At 40.1% G+C, this 25,108-nt stretch overlaps 1 gene segment (V, D, J or C); it reads left to right on the plus strand.

Moving 5' to 3' along the window:
* Positions 1-200: 200 nt before the first annotated feature.
* The window catches only part of LOC120528815, a 34,950-nt gene continuing 10,042 nt past the window's right edge, over positions 201-25,108 (plus strand). Inside the window, 1 exon segment of the V gene segment in view lies at positions 201-271. Coding sequence covers positions 226-271 — 46 coding nt within the window.

A 25,108-nucleotide genomic window follows, 5' to 3' on the forward strand; every position in this document is an offset into this window, starting at 1 on the left:
TTGACTTTGAGCTGAACCTTAATGTCAATTTGTAATGTAAATGTTGGTGAAGTGAGCACATTCATTAAAGCACAGCAATCATCTTCCCCTCTTGTCTGTCTGCAGGTGCAGTGCGGTGGTCAGTTTGCATAAAGACGCCCCCCTTTAGTGACACCCGTCTCAGTTCAGCACTCCGGCTGCATTTATAATTTCCTGAAGGAAACAAACTCAGAATCTACAGCCACCATGACTGCACTGGTTCTGCTTTCTGTCTTCATAGCCTTCATTCAGGGTAACCAACTGTATTATTAAGTTAAAAAAGAAGAAGAAAAGGAATTAGAAGTTTTAAATCTAAGTGTTACAGTTACAAACATATGACTGTTTTTGTATTCTTGACTTACCTGATTATATATATATATATTTTTTTTTTTCTATAGATTCAGTATGTCAGATTTCTGTGAATCAACCATCAGCACCAAAGTCAGTTCCCCCTGGAGGGAGCGTCACTTTCAGCTGTACTACTGGGAGTAGCGTGGGTAGCTGGTTGAACTGGTATCAGCAGAAACCTGGACAAACTCCTAAACTCCTGATCTACAAAGCAAGCAATCTCTATGGTGACACCCCGAGTCGCTTCACTGGCAGCGGGTCAGGAACTTCATTCAGTTTGACTATCACTGGAGTCCAGCCTGAAGACACTGGCTATTACTACTGTCAGCAGGACTACAACCTGTCACACGGTGATTGAGACTCGTACAAAAACCTCACTGAGCTGCTGTCATGTCTGCAGGTGTGAAACTGAAACACTGAGAAGAGACTTAAAGCAGAAACCAATGAGCTGAAACAATTGACAGCAAAACCAAAAAGGAGCAACCTTACTAAAAATTTCAAAATTAAAAAAAAAATACCAAAGCAAAGAAAAAGTACCTTAGAGAAATCTGGGATTACACTTTTTAGATTAATTTTGTTTAGTGTGACCAACTGAATAAGGAATCAGCTGCACAGATGGTGAAAACACTGAGATGAGACTTAATGCAAAAACCAATGAACTGAAACAATTGAATGTGAGTTGACAGCAAAACCAAAGAAGAACAACCTTACTGAAAAATTAAAATGAAAAAAAAAAAAAACATAGCAGAACAGAGAAAATCTACCTTAGAGAAATCTGTGATTCCTCTTTTTAGATTAATTTTGTTTAGTGTGATCAACTGAATAAGGAATCAGCTGCACAGTCACAGGTTCAGATGGTGGCCTGGTGTCACTTGTGCTCCCTGCACTCCTCATGTAACAATATGAGTGTCCATAAGTCGGACCAAGTAGGACAGCAGGATTTGTGATTCTTTGCACTCTCTGCACAATCTTTAGTTTAAATCATTTTTTTTTGTGTGTTGGAACATACAGGGACTACTACAGGAAAGTAAAAAGCAAAAACTGGTAGATGTTTATCCGCACAAATCTTTTTTTATTAAAAACTGGCTGCTAATTGTATAAAGTTAAAAGGATCAGTATATTTGACTGAACATTTAACAAAAATAAATGTGGTTGAAAAGTTAGTTAACAATACAGGATAAGAAATAATGAGATGTAAATTAAGCCCTGAAACCCAACTTATTTAAGTCAAGTCAAGTGAAGTTTATTGTCATGTATTTGTATTACAATTCAGACTCCACTGTGCACCTGTAGAAGTCACTGAAGACAGATGGAGAAATGCAACCTGCTGTCAGATATCTGGTGATGTAGGGGCACTGCTAATCCTTACTGACAGGAGACAAATTGTTCTGTCTTCTTCATTTAATCCGTTATGGTTATTTCAAGATATTTAAAACTGTTCACTATGTTTCCAGCATCCTCTGAGATGTGTGGTTCGTCTCCTGTTTCCTCAAGTCCACGAGCAGCTCCTTAGCTTTGACGACATTAAAGGGTGAGATTATTGCCCTGGCGCCACCGAGTCAGCAGGACACCTTTACTCTGTAAACCGTCTTGTTGTTGTTGGTAATCAGGCTGATGATGGTGGTGTTTTAGCAAATTTGATGATGGAATTGGAGCTGTGACTGGCCTCAGATTCAAAGGTGAAGAAGGAGTACAAATAGGGGCTCAGCAAAATACCCTGTGGAGCGCCTGTCTTGAGGGTCAGCATGGAGGATGTGAAGCTGCCAATTTGAACAAGTCTTTTGAAAACACAATTTTTTCCTCACTACCTTTCATAAAACAATGAACAACAGATGTGTTTGTTAAGAGCTAATTTGTTTATATTAAACCTTCATGAATAAATCTTAAACTTAAACTCACTGGTTAACATTCACAGTCAAAGTATTCACACTGATATATTCTTCCCAAACTTAACTGACAGAAATAAAAGCAGCTTTATCAATGATTTAATCAATCAATCAATCAATCAACATTTATTTATATAGCACATATTCATACAAAAAAATGTAGCTCAAAGTGCTTTACAAAATGAATAGAGTAATAGAAGACACAATAAAAGATAAACATAAGTCAACATTAATTAACATAGAATAAGAGTAAGGTCCGATGGCCAGGGTGGACAGAAAAAACAAAAAAACTCCAAAGGCTGGAGAAAAAATAAAATCTGTAGGGGTTCCAGACCAAGAGACCGCCCAGTCCCCTCTGGGCAATCTACCTAACATAAGTCAAACAGTCCTCTTTGTATTTAGGGTTTTCATGGAAGGACCTGATGATGATGGTCACGTAGACTTCTGGCTTTCAGTCCATCAATGTTGGTGCATCATGATGCTTTGAGTAGGTGGTGGTGGCGCAGGGCCACCACAAAGAAACCGGAAAAAGAAACAGAAGAGAGAGTAGGGGTCAGTACGGATTTTAGAGCCACCATGAAAAGCTATTATGAAGAATTGAACATACAGAGTATCAGTATTAAGTTAAAGTGAAGTTATAAAAAGGCCATGTTAAAGTAATGTGTTTTCAGCAGTGTTTTAAAGTGCTCTACTGTATTTGCCTGGCGAATTCCTATTGGCAGGCTATTCCAGATTTTGGGTGCATAACAGCAGAAGGCAGCCTCACCACTTCTTTTAAGTTTAGCTTTTGGAATTATAAGGAGACACTCATTTGAAGATCTAAGGTTACGATTTGGAATATAACGTGTCAGGCATTCCGATATATAAGATGGAGCGAGATTATTTAAGGCTTTATAAACCATAAGCAGTATTTTAAAGTCAATCCTGAATGACACAGGCAACCAGTGTAGTGACATCAAAACTGGAGAAATGTGTTCGGATTTTCTTTTCCCAGTTAGGATTCTAGCAGCTGCATTCTGCACTCGTTGCAAATGATTTATGTCTTTTTTGGGTAGTCCTGAGAGGAGTGCGTTACAGTAATCTAGTCGACTGAAAACAAAAGCGTGAATTAATTTCTCAGCATCTTTCAATGATATAAGAGGTCTAACTTTAGCTATGTTTCTTAAGTGAAAAAATGCTGTCCTAGTGGTCTGATGAATATGCGATTTAAAATTCAGATTACAGTCAACGGTTACCCCTAAATTTTTTACTTTATTTTTTATTTAATCAGGCAATGACACGCCAATGACATATTTTTATTGTATTACATTTAAGTATCAATACATTGAAAATAAATAAAAATGAAGCAAACAGATAAAAGGTTATCATTTTAAAATGAACACATTTAATCCTTAGTGCAACTGCCTCAAAATTCCTGTTTCTTAAACAGTCACTAGCTATATGGAGTTCAGTGGAATAATTTTCCAGTAATTGTTAATTCATCCTTAAACCCACCTAATCTCATTTCATTCTTCATTTTCAAACACAATTAAACCAGATGAGGGTCTCGGATGAGCTGGAGAAGATTCCTGCAACACTGAAAACAGATAAAAAACAGTCACTGACAGGCAACTAGTCCATCACAGGGCATCAATCACACAAACTTATTCTAAATAGCAGCATTAACAGTGTGGGCCATCACAAGGTGCTGTTCAGAACTAACAAGTTTCTAAAACATTTATCAGGTCTTAAAATTTGATAGTTTTGAATAGGATCTTTAGGACTGCCTTTCTGATCATTTTCTAGATAAAAGAAATCCCTTGGCTTGTGAACTGATTCCCTGTAGTGTTGGAGGTTCTAAAATGGGATTTGTCTGTGAATTGAGAATCCAGATGGTTTCTAATGCCACTGAAGTTAATGACTTTTAGGCTTTTGGCATTCATTGGAGTACAGGAGCTTGTACAGCACTTCTCATTTAGACAGGAAGACCTGATGAGAATCTGAGAGAAGATGGAAAGATGGGCAGTTGTAGATGAGCGGGCAGTAATTGGAAAATGGCATGTGAGATTGGACAAATGATGAGTCGACTGGCAACTCTTAGGGCAATAGTAGTGTCTGAGGATGAAAGCGCAGACAGAGATCTAAAGACATTTGAAAGTGACAAGAGAATATTGTTATGATTTATGACTTTGGTCTGCTGGGATCAAATTCATATTCAGTTTATTGATTATGCTTTGACTTAAATGCTGGTATCTTTTGTTATTCTCATATTGATTCCCTGCTTGGTTTCTGCTCCTTTTTTCTGTAATGCTATTCTCTTCCCCTCAATATTCCACCTTGTGGACACTTCGTTTGATTAGTTGTCTCACTAAAACATCAGAGTGCAGTTGGACATATTTGTTTATTCATCTCTTAGGGAGATTAGGGGACCCAAAGAAAAAATAATAAATAAATAATAATATATATATATATATATATATATATATATATATATATATATATATATATATATATATATATATCCTCTTTAATAAAACCCTGTGCGTCCAGGTGTCCATGTGTTCAGTCTCTTCCTGTGCATTCACTGTGTGTGCAGAGAGAGAGAGAGACACACACACAGGTGTGTGCGCATGAGAGACAGACAGACAGACACGCAGGCCCACACGAGAGACAGACACGCATGCACGCACACACACACATACGCGCGCAGGCAGGCCTGCACAAGAGACAGACACATACACACGCACGCAGGCCCGCGTGACAGACAGACACGCACGTACGCACACACACACATACACGCACGCACGCAGTCCCGTGCGAGAGACAGACACGCATGCACGCATACACACACGCACGCACACTGGCAGACAGGCAGGCCTGCGCGAGAGACAGACACGCACGCACAGGCAAGCACACACGCACGCAGGCCCGCGACAGAGACACACTCGCACACACACACACACACACACACAGGCGCACGCGTGCATTGTTGCAATGTTACTTTTCATGGTTGTTTATTAAATTACGGATTTTTCAAATGTTCTTTTTTTTTCCCTGTGCTTAAAACTCATTAAAAAAAGTGTTTTTAGCGAGCGGGTCGTAGCACTATAGCGCAAACTCTTGTAGTGTTAGTTTTCTCTGTTGGTCTGGAATGGATTAATTGTATTTACATACAATCCTATGGGGAAATTACTTCGGTTCACGACCAAATCGGTTTACGACCAGAGTTTTGGATGAATTATGGTCGTGAACCGAGGCTCCACTGTATTACTGTCAGACAAAATTACAGGCATTTTACGGAAATACAAACCAGTATTACTGAGAGAGAAAATTAAAGGCATACAATACAATGATGTATTGCAGCCACATACAAGGTCCCTTGCCATTTAATATAGACTGTTCCTACTAATGTTTATGCATTGTGGTCCGACGCCCAGGAGGACGAGAGGAGGGCTTGTGCCTCCTCCACACCACGAGGCGTCCGTCCTGGTTCTGTTGGGAGCCACGGGTCGAGGGCATGGAAACCCTACCCTGTAGGGGCCCGTGGTCACCTCCAGGCGGCGCCCCGATGCCGGTTTATCCCGGGAGTCCGGCACTTCCGCCACAACAGGAAGTGCCGGGGGGAAGACTTTGTGTGGCGCCCGGAGAGCCGCCAGGAAGGCAGCCGACACTTCCGCCACGCTGGGGCGTGGCTAAGGAGAAGAGGCCGGAAACACCTGGGGCTGATCCGGGGGCATTATTTAAGGGGCCGCCTCCCTCCAGTCATGGGAGGAAGTCGGGAGGAAGTGGACTGAACGGAAGGAAGGACTGGAGGCGGCCAGGAAGGCACAAAGGACTGTGGGCCTGGACTTTGGGGAAATCGGTGCGAGAAGGCACTGGGGGTGCACGTGAGCACAAACTTTGTAAATATTGTAAATAAATGGTGTGTGGTAAAACTATGCTGTCCGTCTGTCTGTGCCGGGGCCAGCGTTCACAGCATACTGTTCTAGTGGCCATTATTGTAACGGGCTTAATGTCTAGTATATATATACTATATACTATATATTTGGTGCCACCCTCTACAGTCTTTTAACAATTCTGAGACATTATATAGCCAGTTAGGATAGACAGCACTGTGCTCCTCTAGAGGTTAATCAGAATAGACAGAGAAATCTCTGACATCTGAGATATGGGTGATCCTTCTTAACATCAGACTAAATGTTTTGTGCCTGCTATTGAAGATGATTAATGTAGACTTTCAGAAATGTTTGCAAGGATCAAAAATGTTATTGTCTGCTCTAGCGAAATACAGGGCCTGTAAGCTTAACGTGCATCATTGCTAATTAAATGGAAATGTGGTGGACCGTAGGACTGTGAGGCAAGTCCAAAGCAAAAAGTAGCATTTGAACCTGATTGTCAGTGAATACACTGCAGACGATTCAGAGCACTTCATGCAGTGGCCCAGTAGCGATTTTAGAATGGCTTATTGGTGATGGACTGGTAGGGCATGCAGAGATATATCTGGTTTTACTGTGGTAGTATATATATGAGTATGGACATATCTCTGTTGTCTGCAAAACAAAGCAATGATATAAAATGACATTAATAAATTACAGAAACATCCACCAGAGGTCAGCATTGTATTACAAATGAATTTAGTTACCAATTGTGCCTGCAGTGAAGTTAAATGAATAAATACAAATTAAGGATAATGTAAATTACTTCATATTTACAAAACGTAAGGCATTCTGTTAACAGTATTATCTGTATCTACTACTTAAATGCTAGGTCTTATACTTTAAAAAAATAAGTATTTAAACCATTAAAGTGTTATCAGATGGGTAAGAAGGGAACAAAAATATAAATAAACATAATATTTTATTATTAAGTGTACAGTTCTACTGAATATCTGTACAGTATAAAGACAAATTAAACACAAACACCATATAGAAATACCTGCACATGTTTATGTAAACTAAAGAAACATCCCACAATGCTGTGCGTGCTCTTGCACACTGTGAAGAGCACTTTAACTGGCTCTGTCTTACTAATATGGCATTTATTATTAAACGGAAGGCAGAGAAGCACATACTGTGTCTAACTCCAGTATATTAGGAAATATCATGCTGTGGAAATATTTCATGAGTAAGCATTTAAAATATTCTATAATAGAGGTGCATATGAAATTATTTATCTTGATTTTCAAAAAGTTTATGATAAGGTACTTTATGAAAGGCTAATGATCAAGATTAAACTAATGGAAATTAAACAAGTGTTTATATGGAAGACTTTGTCTAAAAGAGAGAAAACAAAAGGTTATGGTGGAATGAAATTGTTTAAAGTTAAGTGAAAATAAAAGTGGTGCTCTTCATAAACCAGTACAGGGTATTTAAGTGATCTACAGTACAAAGAAGATTAACTAATTAGCTCACTTCAGATGATGCTAAAGCAGCAGGATTAGCAAAGTCACCACTCCTGGATCTTGAGAAAATTCCAAGCTGGGCAAATATGTGGCATGTTTGTTTCATGCTGTCAAGAGCGGACTTCTGCCTTTCATACAATGCTGCTGGGTATCAGGTCTGCCTCCGAACCACTCTGTCAGGAAATGAACCCTGCTGGACCGGTAACATCACTTCAAGAGAGGCCCACCTAATCAACAAGCTAATTCAAAGAGTAGGGAACAGTTATGGAATGCAATCTGGACCCCCTGGAGGTCACAGAGAAGGAGAAAATTAAAACAAAACTGAGTGCTGCACATCCTCTCTCTGACACACTAACACTGAGAACCTTCAGCCAACAAAATATTTTCAGGCTTGGGTCACACAGTTGCACAGATTCATTCAGAGTTTTCAAAAACGTACACTTTATTCGTAAACAGCATAATAAAGCATAAAGAAATAAAGCAAAGGATGTCTGGTGGAGAAGAGAGACAAGGCAATAAGACAAAAGGACAGCTGCTGTGCAGGCTTTTAAATCTTTGAAGCGCTGCACGAGATGCAGTTCACACAGCATAGCAGCAACCCAGCAGCTAATCGAGCAAAGAGGAGGTAAAGAACTGCATTTGCTTCTCATTGTATCACTGTTTAAGAGTGGGTTTCGGAGGAGAGACCGCCTTTTCTAGGGATGCGTTCAGCCCCCCTCTTCACAATATTCAGTAAAAGTGTGTGAAGGAAAAAAACTGAGGCTCCTTTATACCAACAGAAATACACCTTTACAATGCCTCACAGGGACTGGGATTGCTGTTTTTCTATCTATCTATCTATCTATCTATCTATCTATCTATCTATCTATCTATCTATCTATCTATCTATCTATCTATCTATCTATCTATCTATCTATCTATCTATCTATCTATCTATCTATGATTTAAAAATTGCTCAAAGAGATGCAGTTTCTTTATAAGGAGAAAATAACATAAAGCTCACCTTTAAAACTTTCCACTTGGTGGCTTACTTTAAATGATTAGATCATAAAGCTGCATAATCAAGAATCTGAATTAAAAACAATCACTTATCAGTGTAATAAAAGGCATAGGACAATCAAATACAATATTGCAGTGCTGCTTAGTGTGTTAATATATTGAACCATTTTAGCCAGCATTATAGCTAGTTTTTTTGTTTCATCATATTTATAACTTGACTCACAAAAAAACATCTAATTCTAATCTCAAACATTTGTACATAATATTTTTCCAAATATGCCTGTTTACAGAAACCCTTAGTGAATCTGTGCAGGACATCATCTCGTTAGGTTCCACACAAATGAGTGAGATTTCCGTTCCAAACTCTAAACTCTTCACTAACTTTCATTTGCATACTTCCATGCCTTCCAGTCTCTAATTAATAATATTCTAAATACAGAATGGTGAGAGATATTGGCTTGAAATTTTCCTTTCTTCCTTTTGTGATCAGCTGCATCCTGTTTGGTTTAACCTCCTTAACGTTAGACCTGAACGCCACTCAGGCTGTACAATCAGTGCTGAAAGTGTTAGTCCTGAGTGTCACTCAGGCAACTCTATAGACACGTCTTGTGCAAGCGTTAAACCTGAGGATTCCTCGGGCTGCAAAAGTGCCATTATTGTTAGTGCCAAGCATTGCTCGTAAAACAATATGGTCATGTCTTGTGTAAGCGACATACCGAGGCAACAGTGCATACATGTCTTCTCCTTATCCAGTGATGACGAAGTGAATCTGTCGTCAGGCAGTGAAAATGAAACGGACAGTGAAATTCAAAAGTGATGCAGATGAATCCAAACGTGTAGCTTCTGTCAATTGCACATGTACAGTGTGATGTTCAAAAGCTGATCAGTCTGGAAAGAAAATTTGCAAAGAATCACGCTAATGTTGTCCCAACTGTGACATTGGATTGTGTATTTCACCATGCTTCAAGATACACCACATAAATGACGCATTTTGGCAGTATTACGGTATTAGCATTATTTTTATTATTATTATTATTATTATTATTATTATTATTATTATTATTATTATTTGTTTCATTATTATACTTTCTACACTTCAGATTTTGTACTTTTAGTATTTTACATGTTTTATAGAAGTAAGATCAGATTTAAAAAGTATGGAATTTTTCAAGCAAAAAAGTGCAACACTTTTTACATAATGTAACACTAAGGATCTGTTTAGAACTTGATTGGAGTCCATCTATAACATACTGAGTTGATTGAACATCATTTAGAAAAGTGCAAATGTATCGGTTGTTCCGGGATGCCCTCAAGATGGAAGGATAGGGTGAGACAACATATATGGGGCATTGTTTTCCTCAAACTGCTAGATGGTAGCCTCCCTTGGTTGTAGCCGTGTGCCAGATTCACAGAGTGTTCTTTGACTCAACCCTGTTAAGTTCCATGGGTTCCACCAGGGGGTGCTACAGGGACTGGGAGGACCTACTTGATGGGACTCCATCTTTACCTTGAAGTTCTCCCAGGCCAAGCCTTCCGATCACCAGAAGCACTTCCAGGGACAATATAAAAGGAGCTGCCTGCCACTGCTTGGGAAGCCAGAGTCAGGAGGAAAGAGGAGAAAGTTTGCTGAGAGGAGTGGAGGCAGTGACTGAGAGAGACAAAAAGAGGAAGACAAAAACAAAGAATTGTTGTGTGCTTTGTACTGTATTGTGGCTGTGGTGGTAAACACTTACCAGTGAAGAGTTTGCCACAATAAATCATCCTTTTTATTTTATACTTGTGTCCGAGGCTTTCTGTGCTGGGTGCTTGGGGAGTTGAAGTGCCCTCCTACAGTCCACACTGTGTATATCAGGTCCCACAATTCACGGATGTGACCAACCCAGTGGTCACCCCAACAGAGCTTCAGAGATGTGAAGATCCTGTCAGAAGCATAATCATCTTAGCAGCACTCCTTCATTCAGGCTTTTCTGCTAAACGGATGCATCTCTTGAAAAAAAGGAATATAACAGCCTTCATGGACTCTTAGAGAATGAGGAGAAGAATCTCTGGTCTAATGCGGCAAATATTGAACTCTTTGCTCACCATTTGCCTAATACCATTTCTTTAATATCATGCTAGGGGAATGATTTTTAACAGCAGACACAAAAAGTCGGGTCAGAATTGAAGGGAGGGTGAATACAGCCAAATACATAGAAGTCCTTGAAGGACATTTTACAAGAGTGCACAAAACCTCAAACTTGGGTGATGGTTCACCTTTTAGCATGACAATGAAACAAATCATGCAGCAAAGAGAACACTGGAGTGGCTTCAGGACAAGTCTCTGAGTGTCCTTGAGTGGCCCAGTCAAAGCCTACACAAAAATACCATAGAACATCTGTGAAAAGGCCTGAAGATGATAGTTTACACACAATTCCTTTCCAGTCTAATGGAGCTTGAGAGGTTTAATGAATGAGGCAGGATGTTTATGCTGTCTGTGCCATGAATCATTTAGCAAATGGCCATCTTGATTCAACATTCTGGAGGTTTAAAACGTCTTGCACGAGTTTCACTCACAGAATTGACAGCCACAATAACAGCATTGGTCGCACTGTGTGTCCTCATAGTCCTCAGTCAGTTTAAAAGACTTAATATTGTCACACACATGCGCTTGGGAGGCTGGCTAAGGGTTTAACTGAGGGTGGAAAACAAGGTTTTATCAAAATGCACTAACCTTTTCTCTCCTTCTCCTACAGATCACCCGAAGAGAAACCAGCATAAATCCCCACTTCCTGCTTCCCTTTCCTAACCATGCCTCCTACCAAGGTCACTTCCAGCCTCAATTGCTTGACCCCACATCTTCCTTCCTGGCTACTATAAAAGCCCAGCACCTTTTCTTCTTGGACATGGAACCAGACATTATTCTGGAGCCATTTGTTGCAGCCCAGCACCTTTCCTTCTTGGACATGGAACCAGACGTTATTCTGGAGCCATTTGTTGCATTTGTGAATTTTGTTGCATTGCATGCTGTACAATATAGGGGGCAGTTCCCCGGTCCTTTTTCTGCCTTCTTTGTGTCTTTACAATATATAAAGTGAAATAAAGGTATAGTAGTACTTATACTTTTGTTGAAGTGACTAACAAACTGAGATGCAGCATGCACAGCTAATCAGCAGCACTAGTCAGGGTATACCTAAATAAAGTTGTGAGCCTGGATTTAAAGGCAGACTGTAAGCAGGCAGACTGTTCCAAAGCTGTAACTATATAGTTGAGCTCACACTGTTCTTTTATTAATCCTTGCAATCTTTAAGAGGCTGTCATCTTAAATTCTTCATCCAGCTTTTAAATGAAAGGCTCCAGGAAGCCTATCTGAGCAGCACTGGGTGCAAAGCACAAACACACCTGAACAGGAACAATTTGGAACAACCAATTAACTTTATTTGCATATCTCTGGGGATATTGGAGGAATTCCCAGGTAGATATGGAAAGAACATGCAAACTCCACAAAGACAACAAACCAGCATGGAATAATGAATGTAAAACACCAGGAGCCATGTATAAAAACTAAACTTGGCGTAAAGCCACTCACATTTTCATGCTACCTCAATCCCTGGCATATGCAAGTTCTCTGCTTGGTTTTGCAAACTGGCGACACCCAGCGTCCAAGCTGTGCTTTTGTTCCAGTGTGGTTTCCCTTTCTTTTTTTAGATCCACATCCCTGACGCGGCTTTATCAAATACACTGGAATTAACCGCTGTGGGGTACAGCCCTGACACAGACAGGTAGACATAAAGTTTTCACCACACACGTTTATTTTACACTATATACAATAATCAAAGTGAGCACAAACCCAGTGCCGCAGCACCAATCACCCCTTAAGTTCTGGCCTTCTCACAATGCCTTTACTCTTCTCTGGTCCGCCTCCACTCCTCTCCTCCGAGCTCTGTCCTCTTCCACCTGACTTCAGCCATCGAATGGAGGGAGGCGGCCCCGTTTATATCCACCTGGGTGTGCCCCAGGCGTCCTCCAGTAGTCTTCCGCTGGCACTCCCCTGTGTGGCGGAAGCACTGGCTGTATACCCGGAAGCACTCCGACTGTCTCCGATCCTCTTCCCCATCACTTCCGGGTGTGGCGGAAGTGCTGAGGTCCTGGGCTCGCCAGGCATTGGGGCGCCCCCTGTTGGTGACCGTGGGCGCCTACAGAGTTCAGCTTCCAAGCTCTCTACCCATGGTCCCCAAAGCAACCAGTGCGGTTGCCCCCTCATTGTCTGGAGGAGGCGCAAGCTCTCCTCCGGTCCTCCTGGGCGTCCCGGCTGGGTAGCAGCCCCAGCCACTCGCCACCATCGCCAGCGAAGACCCGTTGGATGGAACGGCACGTCCCACAAGGGCAGGTCCCTAAAGAAGTGGGTTCTACTGCATGTCCGGGGACCGATCCTGCAACATACAGAAAAACAGGGGCAGAACCGCTGCCTGGACACCTCTGTGCCACGCACAGGCAGCACTCCCCCCTCCAACTGGCACCCCACAACTTTCTTCTTAGGCACCCCCTCCGTGGGTTCCATGCACCTCTTGTTGGAGCCTCCCGCACCCCCGTAGACTCAGCCTATTCCGGGGCACTCCTCTGCCTCCACAGAGGGCGATCATCCAATGGACGTGAGCGGCCTGTCTCATGTCCTCCCTTGTCAGAGGAACCGGTATTCCTCCCTCGGTTCCTCGCTTTCCCCTTGGACGCCTTGACGGTCTGAGTCTCCTTATGGCTAAGAAAGAGACCCCTTCTCGTCTGCGTCCCTGTAGAATGACGCGAGGCCGCCGCTCACTCGGGGCATAGGGCGCTATGGGGCATACATCAGCCCGCGTCCTGCCAGCCCTCTCGCTATCTCTCCCTTTGCTGCGCGTACAGCTTTCAGCGCTGCATCTACTTTTGGAGACCCCCCTACTTGGTTCCGTTCACTCATATCCCAGGCCTTTTTGGTGGGATCTCCCTTTACAGGGATGGCTTCACTTACCTTCCCCTCCACGTCAATCTGGTTGAAGACTCCAGCATTGCTCCAATCTGCCTACTGTCACATCGTCATCACGGACGTGACCGCTTTCACCTCCTGCTCCTTCAATCCTCTACGGAGGACGCGCATTATCTGCAATAGCGACTCTGCGGGCTAAAGGCACTCCTCCAGCTCATGCAGAGCCACCGGCAAGCACAGAAAGTCCCTCTGAGGGGCCTTTCCTCCGGCCTATCGGGTCCTTCCCCGGCACGAGACGGACATTCCTTGGTCCCTCCTCCAACCAATCATCGGCGGGAACGCAAGACACACCGTCCAGTCCCGTGCCTGTCTCGGGGCGGGACTTCCGGTCCATGGCCATCTTGTCTCCTCCTCTCCTGGGGCCTCATGTATAAACGGTGCGTACGCACATAAATGTGTAAGAACATTTTCACTTTCAAATCGTGATGTATAAAACCTAAACTTGGTGTGAAGCCACGCACATTTCCACGGTACCTCATATCCCGTCGTACGCAATTTCTCCACTTGGTTTTGCATACTGGCAGCAGTGTTACTGTTCCTATCTTTTCTTTTCCTGTTGCGGCTTTATAAATACACTGAAATTAACCGCATATTGTTTATTAGTTTAATGCATCTGATTGTAATTAACCAGTAACAATATAATGGTCCACGGAATGGTCAAACTATTCCAAATACCATAGCTGCTTTAGCATTGTTACTCTCACTGCACCTTATTTTTCTTCCTTCAGCTGCTCCCGTTAGGGGTTGCCACAGCAGATCATCTTTTTCCATATTGCTCTAACTGCACCACTCGGAGCAGCTGATCGGAAAGAGAATTATCGGTATACAGCATCAAGCGCACGCTGCCTCAGCCATGCTTCCTATTTGAACTATTTCACAAACGGCAAATGCTTCCTGTACGGACGTCACAGTTCAGAGTTTCATCACAAGAGCTCTAAACACACTCAATCAAGTGCTCCTTGTAGAACTATCTGTACTTATAACTAGAATTACCTCACTGTAAACTTGCACTACAGTTATAATATTGCACAACCTGAGCCACTTTATAAAGCGCGTATGTACATATGATGACGATATAATTTTTAAGATGAAATGCAGCAAAATATGTTTATTATATTATACAGATAAAACTTTAACTTAATTTAAATAATCTATATTGTTAATAATTAAAGGTTGTTCCTGCCTCGCAATGTATGTTTCACTGGGACTGGCGTGAAGGATAGAATAATTAAACATGTACTACGAAGATATTTCAATGTTCCTTAAACGTTTTGAAGACTCAGCACTCTAATCTTACAGATGGCTTAACGTCTATTACAGAGCTGATTATGTGGCGATCGGTTACTTGGAGAAAGAAAAGCAAGGACAGGAATTGGAGGTTAGTATGTTTGAAAGAGACAGTACTGCAGGGGCTGCCATGCCAATATATATTGAACATAATAACGACATAGTTAAAAATGCAGCAGCAAATTTTGACAAAAGTTTGTGTCATGAACACGAGGCGGCTATACAGTGTCTGGAACGGATGTGGCCATCCGCCATGCATAAGATACTATATTGACATTGGCGGGGCCACCGATTCTTTCTCTGACCAGGGCCGCCATGAGCCTAGAGCCACCCATGAGTACTGCTGCAATAAATCATTTTATCGAAGGTCGCGCACAATCACTGCGTCGTGAAACCAATGTTTAATAATGTGATTTAACTCCTATCATCATGAAAATTATATCACGTATACATCTCAGTATTTTAGTTATTCAGAGAGCTGTAATATCACGAATGTAATGGATTCTGTGCCCAGTTGGAGGAAGAGAGCCGGTTTAAGAAGCACATAGTGATTCACACACACAGAGCACATAGAAGATCAAATACAAAACAAAGCATTTAACGTGCTACTTTACTTACGATGTGATTTGAGAAACTGGTTAATTAAATGATTTTAAGATGATGTTTCTGATGTTCTACTTTAATGACAAAATAAACTACATGATTAAAGTGGAAATTTCAAGATTGAGGTGGCACGGTGGTGCAGTGGTAGCGCTTCTGCCTCGCAGTTAGGAGACCCGGGTTCGCTTCCCGGGCCCTCCCTGCGTGGAGTTTGCATGTTGTCTGCATGGGTTTCCTCCGGGTGCTCCAGTTTCCTCCCACAATCCAAAGACATGCAGGTTAGGTGGATTGGCAATTCTAAATTGTCCCGTTTGTGTGTGTCCTGTGGTGGGTTGGCACCCTGCCCAGGATTGGTTCCTGCCTTGTGCCCTGTATTGGCTCCAGCAGACCCCTGTGACCCTGTATTTGGGTTCAGTGGGTTAGAAAATGGATGGATTTCAAGATTGAAGTTGACATTTTGTGCTTTATCCCACTGTGTGCCTTTTTTTGTCTCTGTACTCTAATAAGCTTTCATATGACACTCAGATGGTGGGCTATGACTCGGTTTTTCATGGCGACTTTGATATCTGACACTTCTTTTTTATTTTGGGCACTGTGCGACTTTGTGAACTTGAGCTTTCGACTTTCTCCAACACTATGTCACTCGATCACCTTCCTTTTGTTGTTTATACCACTGTTTAAACCAACAAATAGTACATTTTTCCTTTCCTCCACTTGGTATTTACTGAAATTCTTCTATTCCCCCCCGTGCTTTTGCCATTGTCTTTTCACAGAATGCTGAGCTTAAGGGCTATATTGATTTGCATATTCAAAGAGGCATAATTCTGGGAGGAGTTGAGGGGTGGCAGCAGGTGTGTACATGTGTGTTACTTTTCACGCTGACTAGGATTTATGTAGCAGAAAAACGTGGAAGCTGACGTATGCACAGATTTATGCATCTGAATTTTTTGTGGGTACGCAAACTTCCACTGTTTTCTGTATGCCATGTTATAGTGTGAATTCTATGCACGGCATTATGCATGAGGCCCCTGATTATTGACACAGCAACATTGCCCACTGTACCATTTTTCTACACTTTTCAACTATGAGGTTGTCAGGTCTTAAAATATTTTAATTAAAGTTATCTTGAAATGAACTAAGACTAATTTATAATAGCTACTTTGGAATAGTGAAACTTTCTTGAGGTTTATCACCTGAGTAGAGAGTATTGAACAGTTGCTTCTTCAGTAAGCTTTTAACAAGATTTGAACCCTTTAAACCTTCAACTTTTTCAGACTATTGACGCTCGGGTCATTGTAAAGCTTCTTCTGAAACTTAAAGTCTTCGACAATCCTCTCTGAACACTGATTATGAACAGTTTCTCACCTGTATAGCAGTTTGTCCTATCTACCAGGAATCCTTAATAAAGTTATTACAGTTCATATAAAATGTTTGGTTTTCAGATTTTTTGCTTTTTCTTTTTTCATCATCTGTTGCTTCATACTATGAGTGGTAGTAGCATTTTACATTTTTACATTTTTTTTATTGTTTTGAAGAATCGCTTCCACTTGCCTCTTGCAAATGTTTGTCTGTAAATGTGAAGTGCACTTTGACTTCTAATCTGTTTTCTCTCTTTACTTTTAATCTGATTCATAATTGCACAGGTACAGTACGTGTCGCAAGGCATCAAGTGCAGTAAAGAATCCAGCCTAGATGAGATACCATGCTTGTAGCTTTCCAGTTAAACTAACATGAAGATCTTTATGGTGTGATAGATAGATACATAATAATAATAATAATAATAATAATAATAATAATAATAATAATAATAATAATAATAATAATAATTCATTACATTTATATACTGCTGTTCTTGTTTGTTTTGCATCTGCAGGAAGGAGCAGTTTGCATAGAGACGCCCCTTTGTGACGCCCGTCTTGGTTCAGCACTCTGACAGAGTTTAAAACTTCCTGAATGAGACTCACTTTCAGAGTCTACAGTCACAATGACTCCTTTCAATGTCCTCCTTATTGTACTTGTATTCTGCATTCATGGTAAAGGAATTTCTACATTAATTGAATTAAGACAAAAAGAGTTAAAAATGTAGTATAAAGTATTTTTTATACTTCAGAATACATTAACAGCTTTATTTCTTTTATTTGTTTTACAGACTCAAGATGTCAGATTTCTGTAACTCAACCATCAACACCAAAGTCAGTTTCCATTGGAGGGAGCGTCACCTTCAGCTGTACCACTGGGAGTGATGTGAGTAACTACTTGCACTGGTATCAGCAGAGACCTGGAGAAAAACCTAAACTCCTCATCTACTATACAAACAATCGCTTTGGTGACACCCCAAGTCGATTCACTGGCAGTGGGTCAGGAACTTCATACAGTATGACCATCAGTGGAGTCCAGTCTGAAGACGCAGGTCACTACTACTGTCAGCAGGGCTACAGCTCTCCTCCTCACAGTGACAGAGACTCGTACAAAAACCTCACTGAGCTGCTTCTATATCTGCAGTTGTGAAACTAAATCAAGACCAAAGAGGAACAATGAAATGAAAATGGACAGTGTGGAGGAAATATGTGTAACATAAACACAATCAACTGCCTTCAGTAGTTATTTTTTTTATTCAGACCTATTCCAAAAGGAAATGAGCAGGAAATTACAGAGTCAACGGTTCAAATGCAGCATAATTTCCATCTTACTGAAAGAATAGGAGTCACTGCTCAAAAATGGTTTTATGAAGAATGAATACAGCATGTATTGATTTCTATTATACTTTTCTCCATGTGACTTTTATTATATTTTTCTCAGTTTAAGAGAACTATGGAGCAGCTTCGACATTATTATGCATTTCACTTACTAGAATAAAATGGTTTAATTCATAGACTTGAAATGTGCACAGTAGACTAAAGTCATTACATCTCAATCCAAATCCTGCACAAGCAACTTCATGTCAAGTCTCAGGTAAAAATGACAAAATATCTGAGCCTATTCATTATTTATAGTTTTTATTTCATATCAGATCACAAAACACACTTTCATGATTTTAACATCTTATTTTAAGTCTTCAAATTTTATTAGTAATTTGGTTTTTTTGAACCTCCTTTAATTTCTCTATTCACCTTGGGAAATTAGAATAAACAAATATTTATCCACAAAACCTATCAGAAGAAAAATACATATTGCTAATTTCAAAAGTTAATAAAAATAATCTTTTAAGTTGTTAATATTGTAATAAAAGCAGAAAGAGTCAGAAAAAGAGTTTGGGTAGACTTAGGAAAACCCAGTTTAACAGAAGACAGTTTACTGCACAATTCACACAACAAATAAGTAGTCTCACTGGACTGAGTTTTGTGCCAACTTCAAAAGTTTTCTGTCTGGATAGGAGGTTCATCCTTGCATTCTGAGATACTAGTCAGACATTGTGTTAGTGAATCAATAGAAAGGCTGGTCCTAAAATGAAACCTGTTTAATTTGTTTATAACAGGATGCTGGGGTTTAGGAGGATCCTTAGTGTTGGAGGGATATACTATGTTATTTCTAATATCATTAATTTTTGATTGAAAATACAGCGATAGCCTCACAGGTTTCACTGGAAGCACTTAGGAGGCATTCCTTTGAGCTACCTGGGTTTAGTAGGCGATCAATTGTTGAAAATAAGACTCTGGGATTACTAGCATTGTTATTTATAATCTTGAGAAATAGCAGCGTCTCTCAAGACGGACAGTGTTATTGTATTCTGTTATTTTGACTTTTAATATTTCATGGTGGATAGTAAGTTTAGTCTTCCTCCATTGACGCTCAGCTCTACGGCATGTTCTCTTTAAATCAGACACTCTTTGGGTCTTCCATGGTATAACAATGCTAGAAGATTTTTTCACTGTCTTTTCAGGTGCAACTATGTCAACAGCAGCTCTCACTTTAGTATTAAATCTTTCCACCTTACTATTTACATTATCCTCGCTATTATAGCTGGCACTATAATGTAGATCACACTGATTATCTATATGAAAATTAAAGTCGCCAACTATTAGGGGTGCGAGTAAAACTGTAAGTCCAAGCCATGTTTCATTTAGTGCAATAAATCTATTTTTATCACTAATAAGATCGTTGATAAAAACGTTTTGTTAGTTAAAGCTCTAACATTTAATAGTGCCTATACTAAAGAGGAACAACTGAAAGTTGTGGGGTGGAAGTGAAATCAGTGGGAGGCATAAAAGTTAAATGGAGTTAAGAACTGTGTTGCACCCTCACCCTTCTCTTCTGTTGCTAGTTGTCAGGAACTCATCAAATGATCTTTGGGCAAGTGTGTCTGACAATACTTAAAAGACTGAATAAAGAATGATGTTTGTTGTGGCCAGTACTGGTACTCACAAGATGATAGTAAAACCAGAAAAGCATGAGGCTAAAGCAAACTAAAGAGTTATTAAAGCAAACTAAAACCACAGATGAAGGAATACAATGGGGGTGACACAAAAAATAACAAAAAAAAAAAGTCCAGCAGTTGTTCATAACACGCCTAGCACAGTAGCCTTTCTATTAACACTGACCTTCTCCTCCTTTCAGGTAATCCCTTGTCATCACTTCATTCAAAGCTTTCTGTGCTGGTGGACAGTGACTGGTGACTCATGTTGTATATCCAGTACTCAACAACTTGGAGGACATCATGAAAGACTGAGGCTGTACCCTACACCTCTTCAGGCTATGTCTTTCTACCCTGTCTTGGCAGTACAGAGGTTGTAGGTGTTTTCCTGGTTATGAGGTTTTACTGATGTTTATTTTTCTACTACACAAACTTTATTACAACTTTACATCTCATAATCCAGCAAATGAATAGGAGCTTGTACCATTAATATGACTCCAAATGACTGCTTTTTGTCTAACAGAATAAATTTGTATTTATGAAATAAACTACTTACAAGTTCTTATAATATTTGAGGTAGGCCAACTTATTAGCATTAATATTTGCAAGTAGTTGGCTCTTAATATGTCAGCTCAGAGGTTAAGCACTACTGAGCTTGCTTCATAATGAGCTTTATAAAGAAAAATCAGAGACTGAACAGCTTAACTTCTATTAAATAAATGAAAAAACAATTCAACCTCTGAAGAGCTAAATGAAATTTCCCTAACATGAGTTTTAAGGGTTTTTTTTCTTCATCTTCTTTTTTTTTTCTTTTCTTTTTTATTACTAAAATACTTTTTAAAATATTTTGTATGCAACATTATGTGTGAAATAGATAATCTAAGGCATTATTATTAAGGAATACACATCAAACATGAACAGATAGATAGATAGATAGATAGATAGATAGATAGATAGATAGATAGATAGATAGATAGATAGATAGATAGACAGGGGGCGCTGTCGTCCCCTTGAACCCTCAGACAATGCGTCAGACACCAGGTAAAAGTCCAATAAATACATTGATTTATTTGTACAATAAAGTGCACAAAGCACCTCCACCTCCACTATACTTCAATAATAATAATAATACAATAATAACAATAATCAATCCTCCACATCTCCCAGCAGCTCAGTCAACCTTCCTCCCAACTCGGCTCTCTGCTGGGATCTCCCACAGTCCTTTTAAAGTCCTTGACCCGGATGTGCCTCTGTCCCTCAGTCCCTCACTTCTAGCACGGGTCAGACTTCTTTTCTTCAGCCCTTTATTTCTTCCGTCCTCATGACGAGGGAGTACTTCTCAGCTATATTGAAAATATAAATCCTTGTGGGTCCCTGCAGCGTCCCTTGGCGGCCCACATGGTATCCAGCAGGGCTGTGAAGGAAAACTCCAACATCCATGATGCCCTGCAGGAATTCGGGGCACCTCCATATTGGAAGACTCCACCTAGCGGCGTGGGGGTATTGGCCAGATACACTGCCAGCCACATATCACAATAGATAGATAGATCTTTTCAAAGAAATACAAATAAATTCTTATAAAAAAATATAACTACAACAGCCCTCTCAAAAACACACAAGAATTACAAATCAAAAGAGAACCTCTGGCTTTGCCAAAGATTACAAAACAGTCCCAGACACAGTGAGGCATTATAAAGACATTGCTGTTGGTATAATGGAACCCCAGTAGTGATTCCCGACACTCTTCTGCTAAATATTTTGTTGACTGAAAGTCCTCAGTGTTAGTGTGTTGGAGAGAGGATGTGCAGCATTGTTGAAAATGGCACTCATTTTTATCTTTATTCGCTCCTCCGCTACTAACTCCAGGTGGTCAAAAGTGTGTCCCATCACTGAACGTGCCCGTAAGCAGGTTGTTAATTTGGTGCGTCTCACTTGAATTGATGATACTGGCTCAGCAGACCACAGTGTTGCAGAAGATGTGAAGGATGTCACTACTCACATTAAAGGAATACCACCTCCTATGAAAGAAGAGTCTGCTCTGGCCTGACTTTGTCCTCTGAGATCACTCTATGCTGTCATTGATGTGGACTCTCAAGTAGTTGTAGGAGTGCACCACCTCTTCATCCACTTGCTGAATAGTGACCAGGTGTAGTCCTTCTTTGGTTTCTGTGAAATTCCATAACCAGTTCTTTGGTTTTGCTGATGCTAGGTTACAAACAATTCTTTCTGCACCCAAGAAACAAACTTCTCCTCCTGACTCCTATACTCTGTCTCATCCCCCTTAGCAATACACCACATAAGTGAAGAATCATCAGAGAATTTTAGCAAATGACATGACCTGGTATTATATTTATAGAGGTGTACAGAGTGAGGAAAAAAAGGAAACAGGACTGTTCCTTTTGGAACTGCACTGTTGCTCACATCCATATCAGAAACACAGTCCTTAAGTCTCACAGACTGCAGTCTGACTGACACTTACTCCATTATCAAGGACACCATAGTCACTTGCACCCGCATATCCCCGAACTTACCTCTTAAGAGTGATGGCTGGATGGTATTTAAGGCACTAGAGAAACCAAAAAACATAATACTCACAGTGCTTCCAGATTTGTCCAGGTGATAATGAGCTTTGTGGAGCAGGTAGACAATTGCATCCTCCACTCCAGTCGCTGTCTGATAGGCAAACTGCAGTAGGTCCAGGTGGTCTATCACAAGAGGAATCATATAGTCCGGGACCAGCTTCTCGTAAGTCTTCATGATGTGTGCCTACTGTTCTGTAGTCATTAGGTGGAGAAGTGTCTGCCTTCTTTAAACTGGCATAATATTAAATATTTTCTACTGCAGCGGCACTTTCTTAAACATTTCTGTATATCTTGTACTGTAGGAATAATTTGTATAAATTATACGTGACAAATAAAATTTAATTTGAAATGATTGGAAGCCTTTTAGGCAGACTGAGCAGGTAGCAAAAGACACCACAAAGTTGGTCAGCACAGGCCTTAGGCACTCAGAGACTGACTCCAATCTGGTTCCCGCAGCTTTTCCTGTGTGAATATTCAGATTGTCATGCTATACCATTGCAGCATTAATTTGCAATGATAGCAGTAAAATAACCTGTTTAACTTTATAATAATTTATTAATGTTGAACTAAAATTATATAAAATAACAAAAACATCAATAGAAATGATGCAATACATAGGCAAGAAACATAGACAGGTCCGAAAGATAGGTCTACAAGTCTTTTGCTTGTACCATCAAATTTATTTTTTTTTCTACACAACATGAGACAAAACATAGGTCAGAGTTCAAATTTCATCCAATGAGACAAAATCTGGCCCTTATAAACTTAAAAAGATTAGTCATCACTCAACTCAATGTCAGGAAATACAAAGGGGCAGGCAGCACACCCATAATCTCTTGTCGAATTCAATGTTACCCCTGTGATAATAAACCTGGGGTCTGCTTCATTAATGTTCAGTTTTTACGAAGACAACCAGAAAACATCAGAATCATATCTTTTTTCATCATAACCTTGCAATTAATTTAAGGCCAAATGATTCCAATAATGTTTGGTAATTTAAAACTGAACGACTGTCCATCTTACTGAGGGCAGACATTTGGCAGGTGTGTTCTCATCAGATGAATTTCCCTTTCATTTGTTCCAGAGTTATATAATCTGAGGAAACAGAAGTTAATAGCTGATGTAAATGTAATTTTCTTATCTCACATTCTCAGTTTCCAAAACAGCACACTGATGAGAATCACATTGGCTGGTCTTCCCTTTATAATAAAGTACAACATTTAATTAATTCACAGATGTTGTAAGGTTCTATTTAGGTTAATATTTGAAAGTAGTTTGTTTTTATGCCTGTTTAAGCAAGTTGTGCCGTTATGTGTACTCATTAAGTAATTAGTAATCTGCAAAGTATTTATTTATAAATAACTGTGAAGTTGTCTAGAGCGCTGTACAAAAATGAGATGACTTGAATTCAATTTCAGAAGTCCACTCAAATTGTTTGCTCTTTTGTACAAACTGATTTGGTATTTTTGGCTCCTTCTATTTAATATAAATGGCGATGCTGCCTGCCATTTTGTTATGAAATTTCTCAAGTTTGTCACCGTGTGTGTTGGAGGATCATCAACCTCCAAGCTCTTCCCATGTATGCAATACCACTCTGGGCTGAAAGAGGGCACTGCCACTAACTGTCTTGTCCATTTCTTCCTCCAAAGTCCAGAGGAACTGCCCAGTGAGGGCAACTCACTCCGCCCCTTCAGTCCTTAGGTAACTTCTGGTCACTTCTGCAAGAGTAGAATGGAGCTAAGAGCTCCACGAATTTGCTGAACCAGACTACAGAGACTGATTAATGGCTACCCCTCAATTTACGTGACAATTATTTTTGTTTTGCCTTTTACGCCATCATGCATTTATTTTTGCAATGATACTTAAAGTAAATAGGGATGGTCAGGTAGGCACCCTGAAGATTCTTTTGTTGCAAGACCTGCTACTATATTGGACGAGCACAGTTTAAAGGTAATGAAAACTTGACAAGAAAGAAACAAATACAGTCCCCTGAAGGTCAAGCTGTGAGAAACATTTACCATCCAATAACCTGAACTCTCTAAATGGTCAGTGGCACTCTGATCTGGTTCTGGTGTCTATCACAGTTTTTAAAGGAATCCGCCATCATTATTTCACCCTGTATTAATAATTACCATTTGTAATTCTATTTTATGATTTTGAAGATTTGCTTTCTCTTACTATTTTCAGATCTTTTGTTTGTAAATTTGAAGAGCACTTTGTCCACTTATCATTTTTTTTTACTTTTATTCTGGTTATTAATTGCACAGAGACACGTTCTGTGTTGCAAAGCACTGAGTGCAAAATCAAAACCATCCTAGATCAGATGCCATGTTTACAATGTTTCCAATTAATCTGACAAAAAGATCTTTACATTGTGGAGGTAAACAGCTGAGGATACATGGAAACACAACAACTCCACCTAAACAAAGAGTAGACAAAAGAAGGAACTTGAGTTTCTGCAGCTTTGAGTCAATAAGCTAACCACTATTCCATCTAATAGCACCCTGTATCAGGTGCTCATTTTCACTAAAAACTAACAGAGCCATGAACATCCCAAGCTGATGTTGAGTGAGAGGCCAGCACAAGACAAGTTTAGGTCCCGTATCTTACTGGAAGTCACTTTAAGTTTTTTCTACAATTAGTATTTTTGTTTGTGTTTGT

The sequence above is a fragment of the Polypterus senegalus genome, chromosome 4 (assembly GCF_016835505.1).
Source record: "Polypterus senegalus isolate Bchr_013 chromosome 4, ASM1683550v1, whole genome shotgun sequence".
Lineage (NCBI taxonomy): Eukaryota > Metazoa > Chordata > Cladistia > Polypteriformes > Polypteridae > Polypterus > Polypterus senegalus.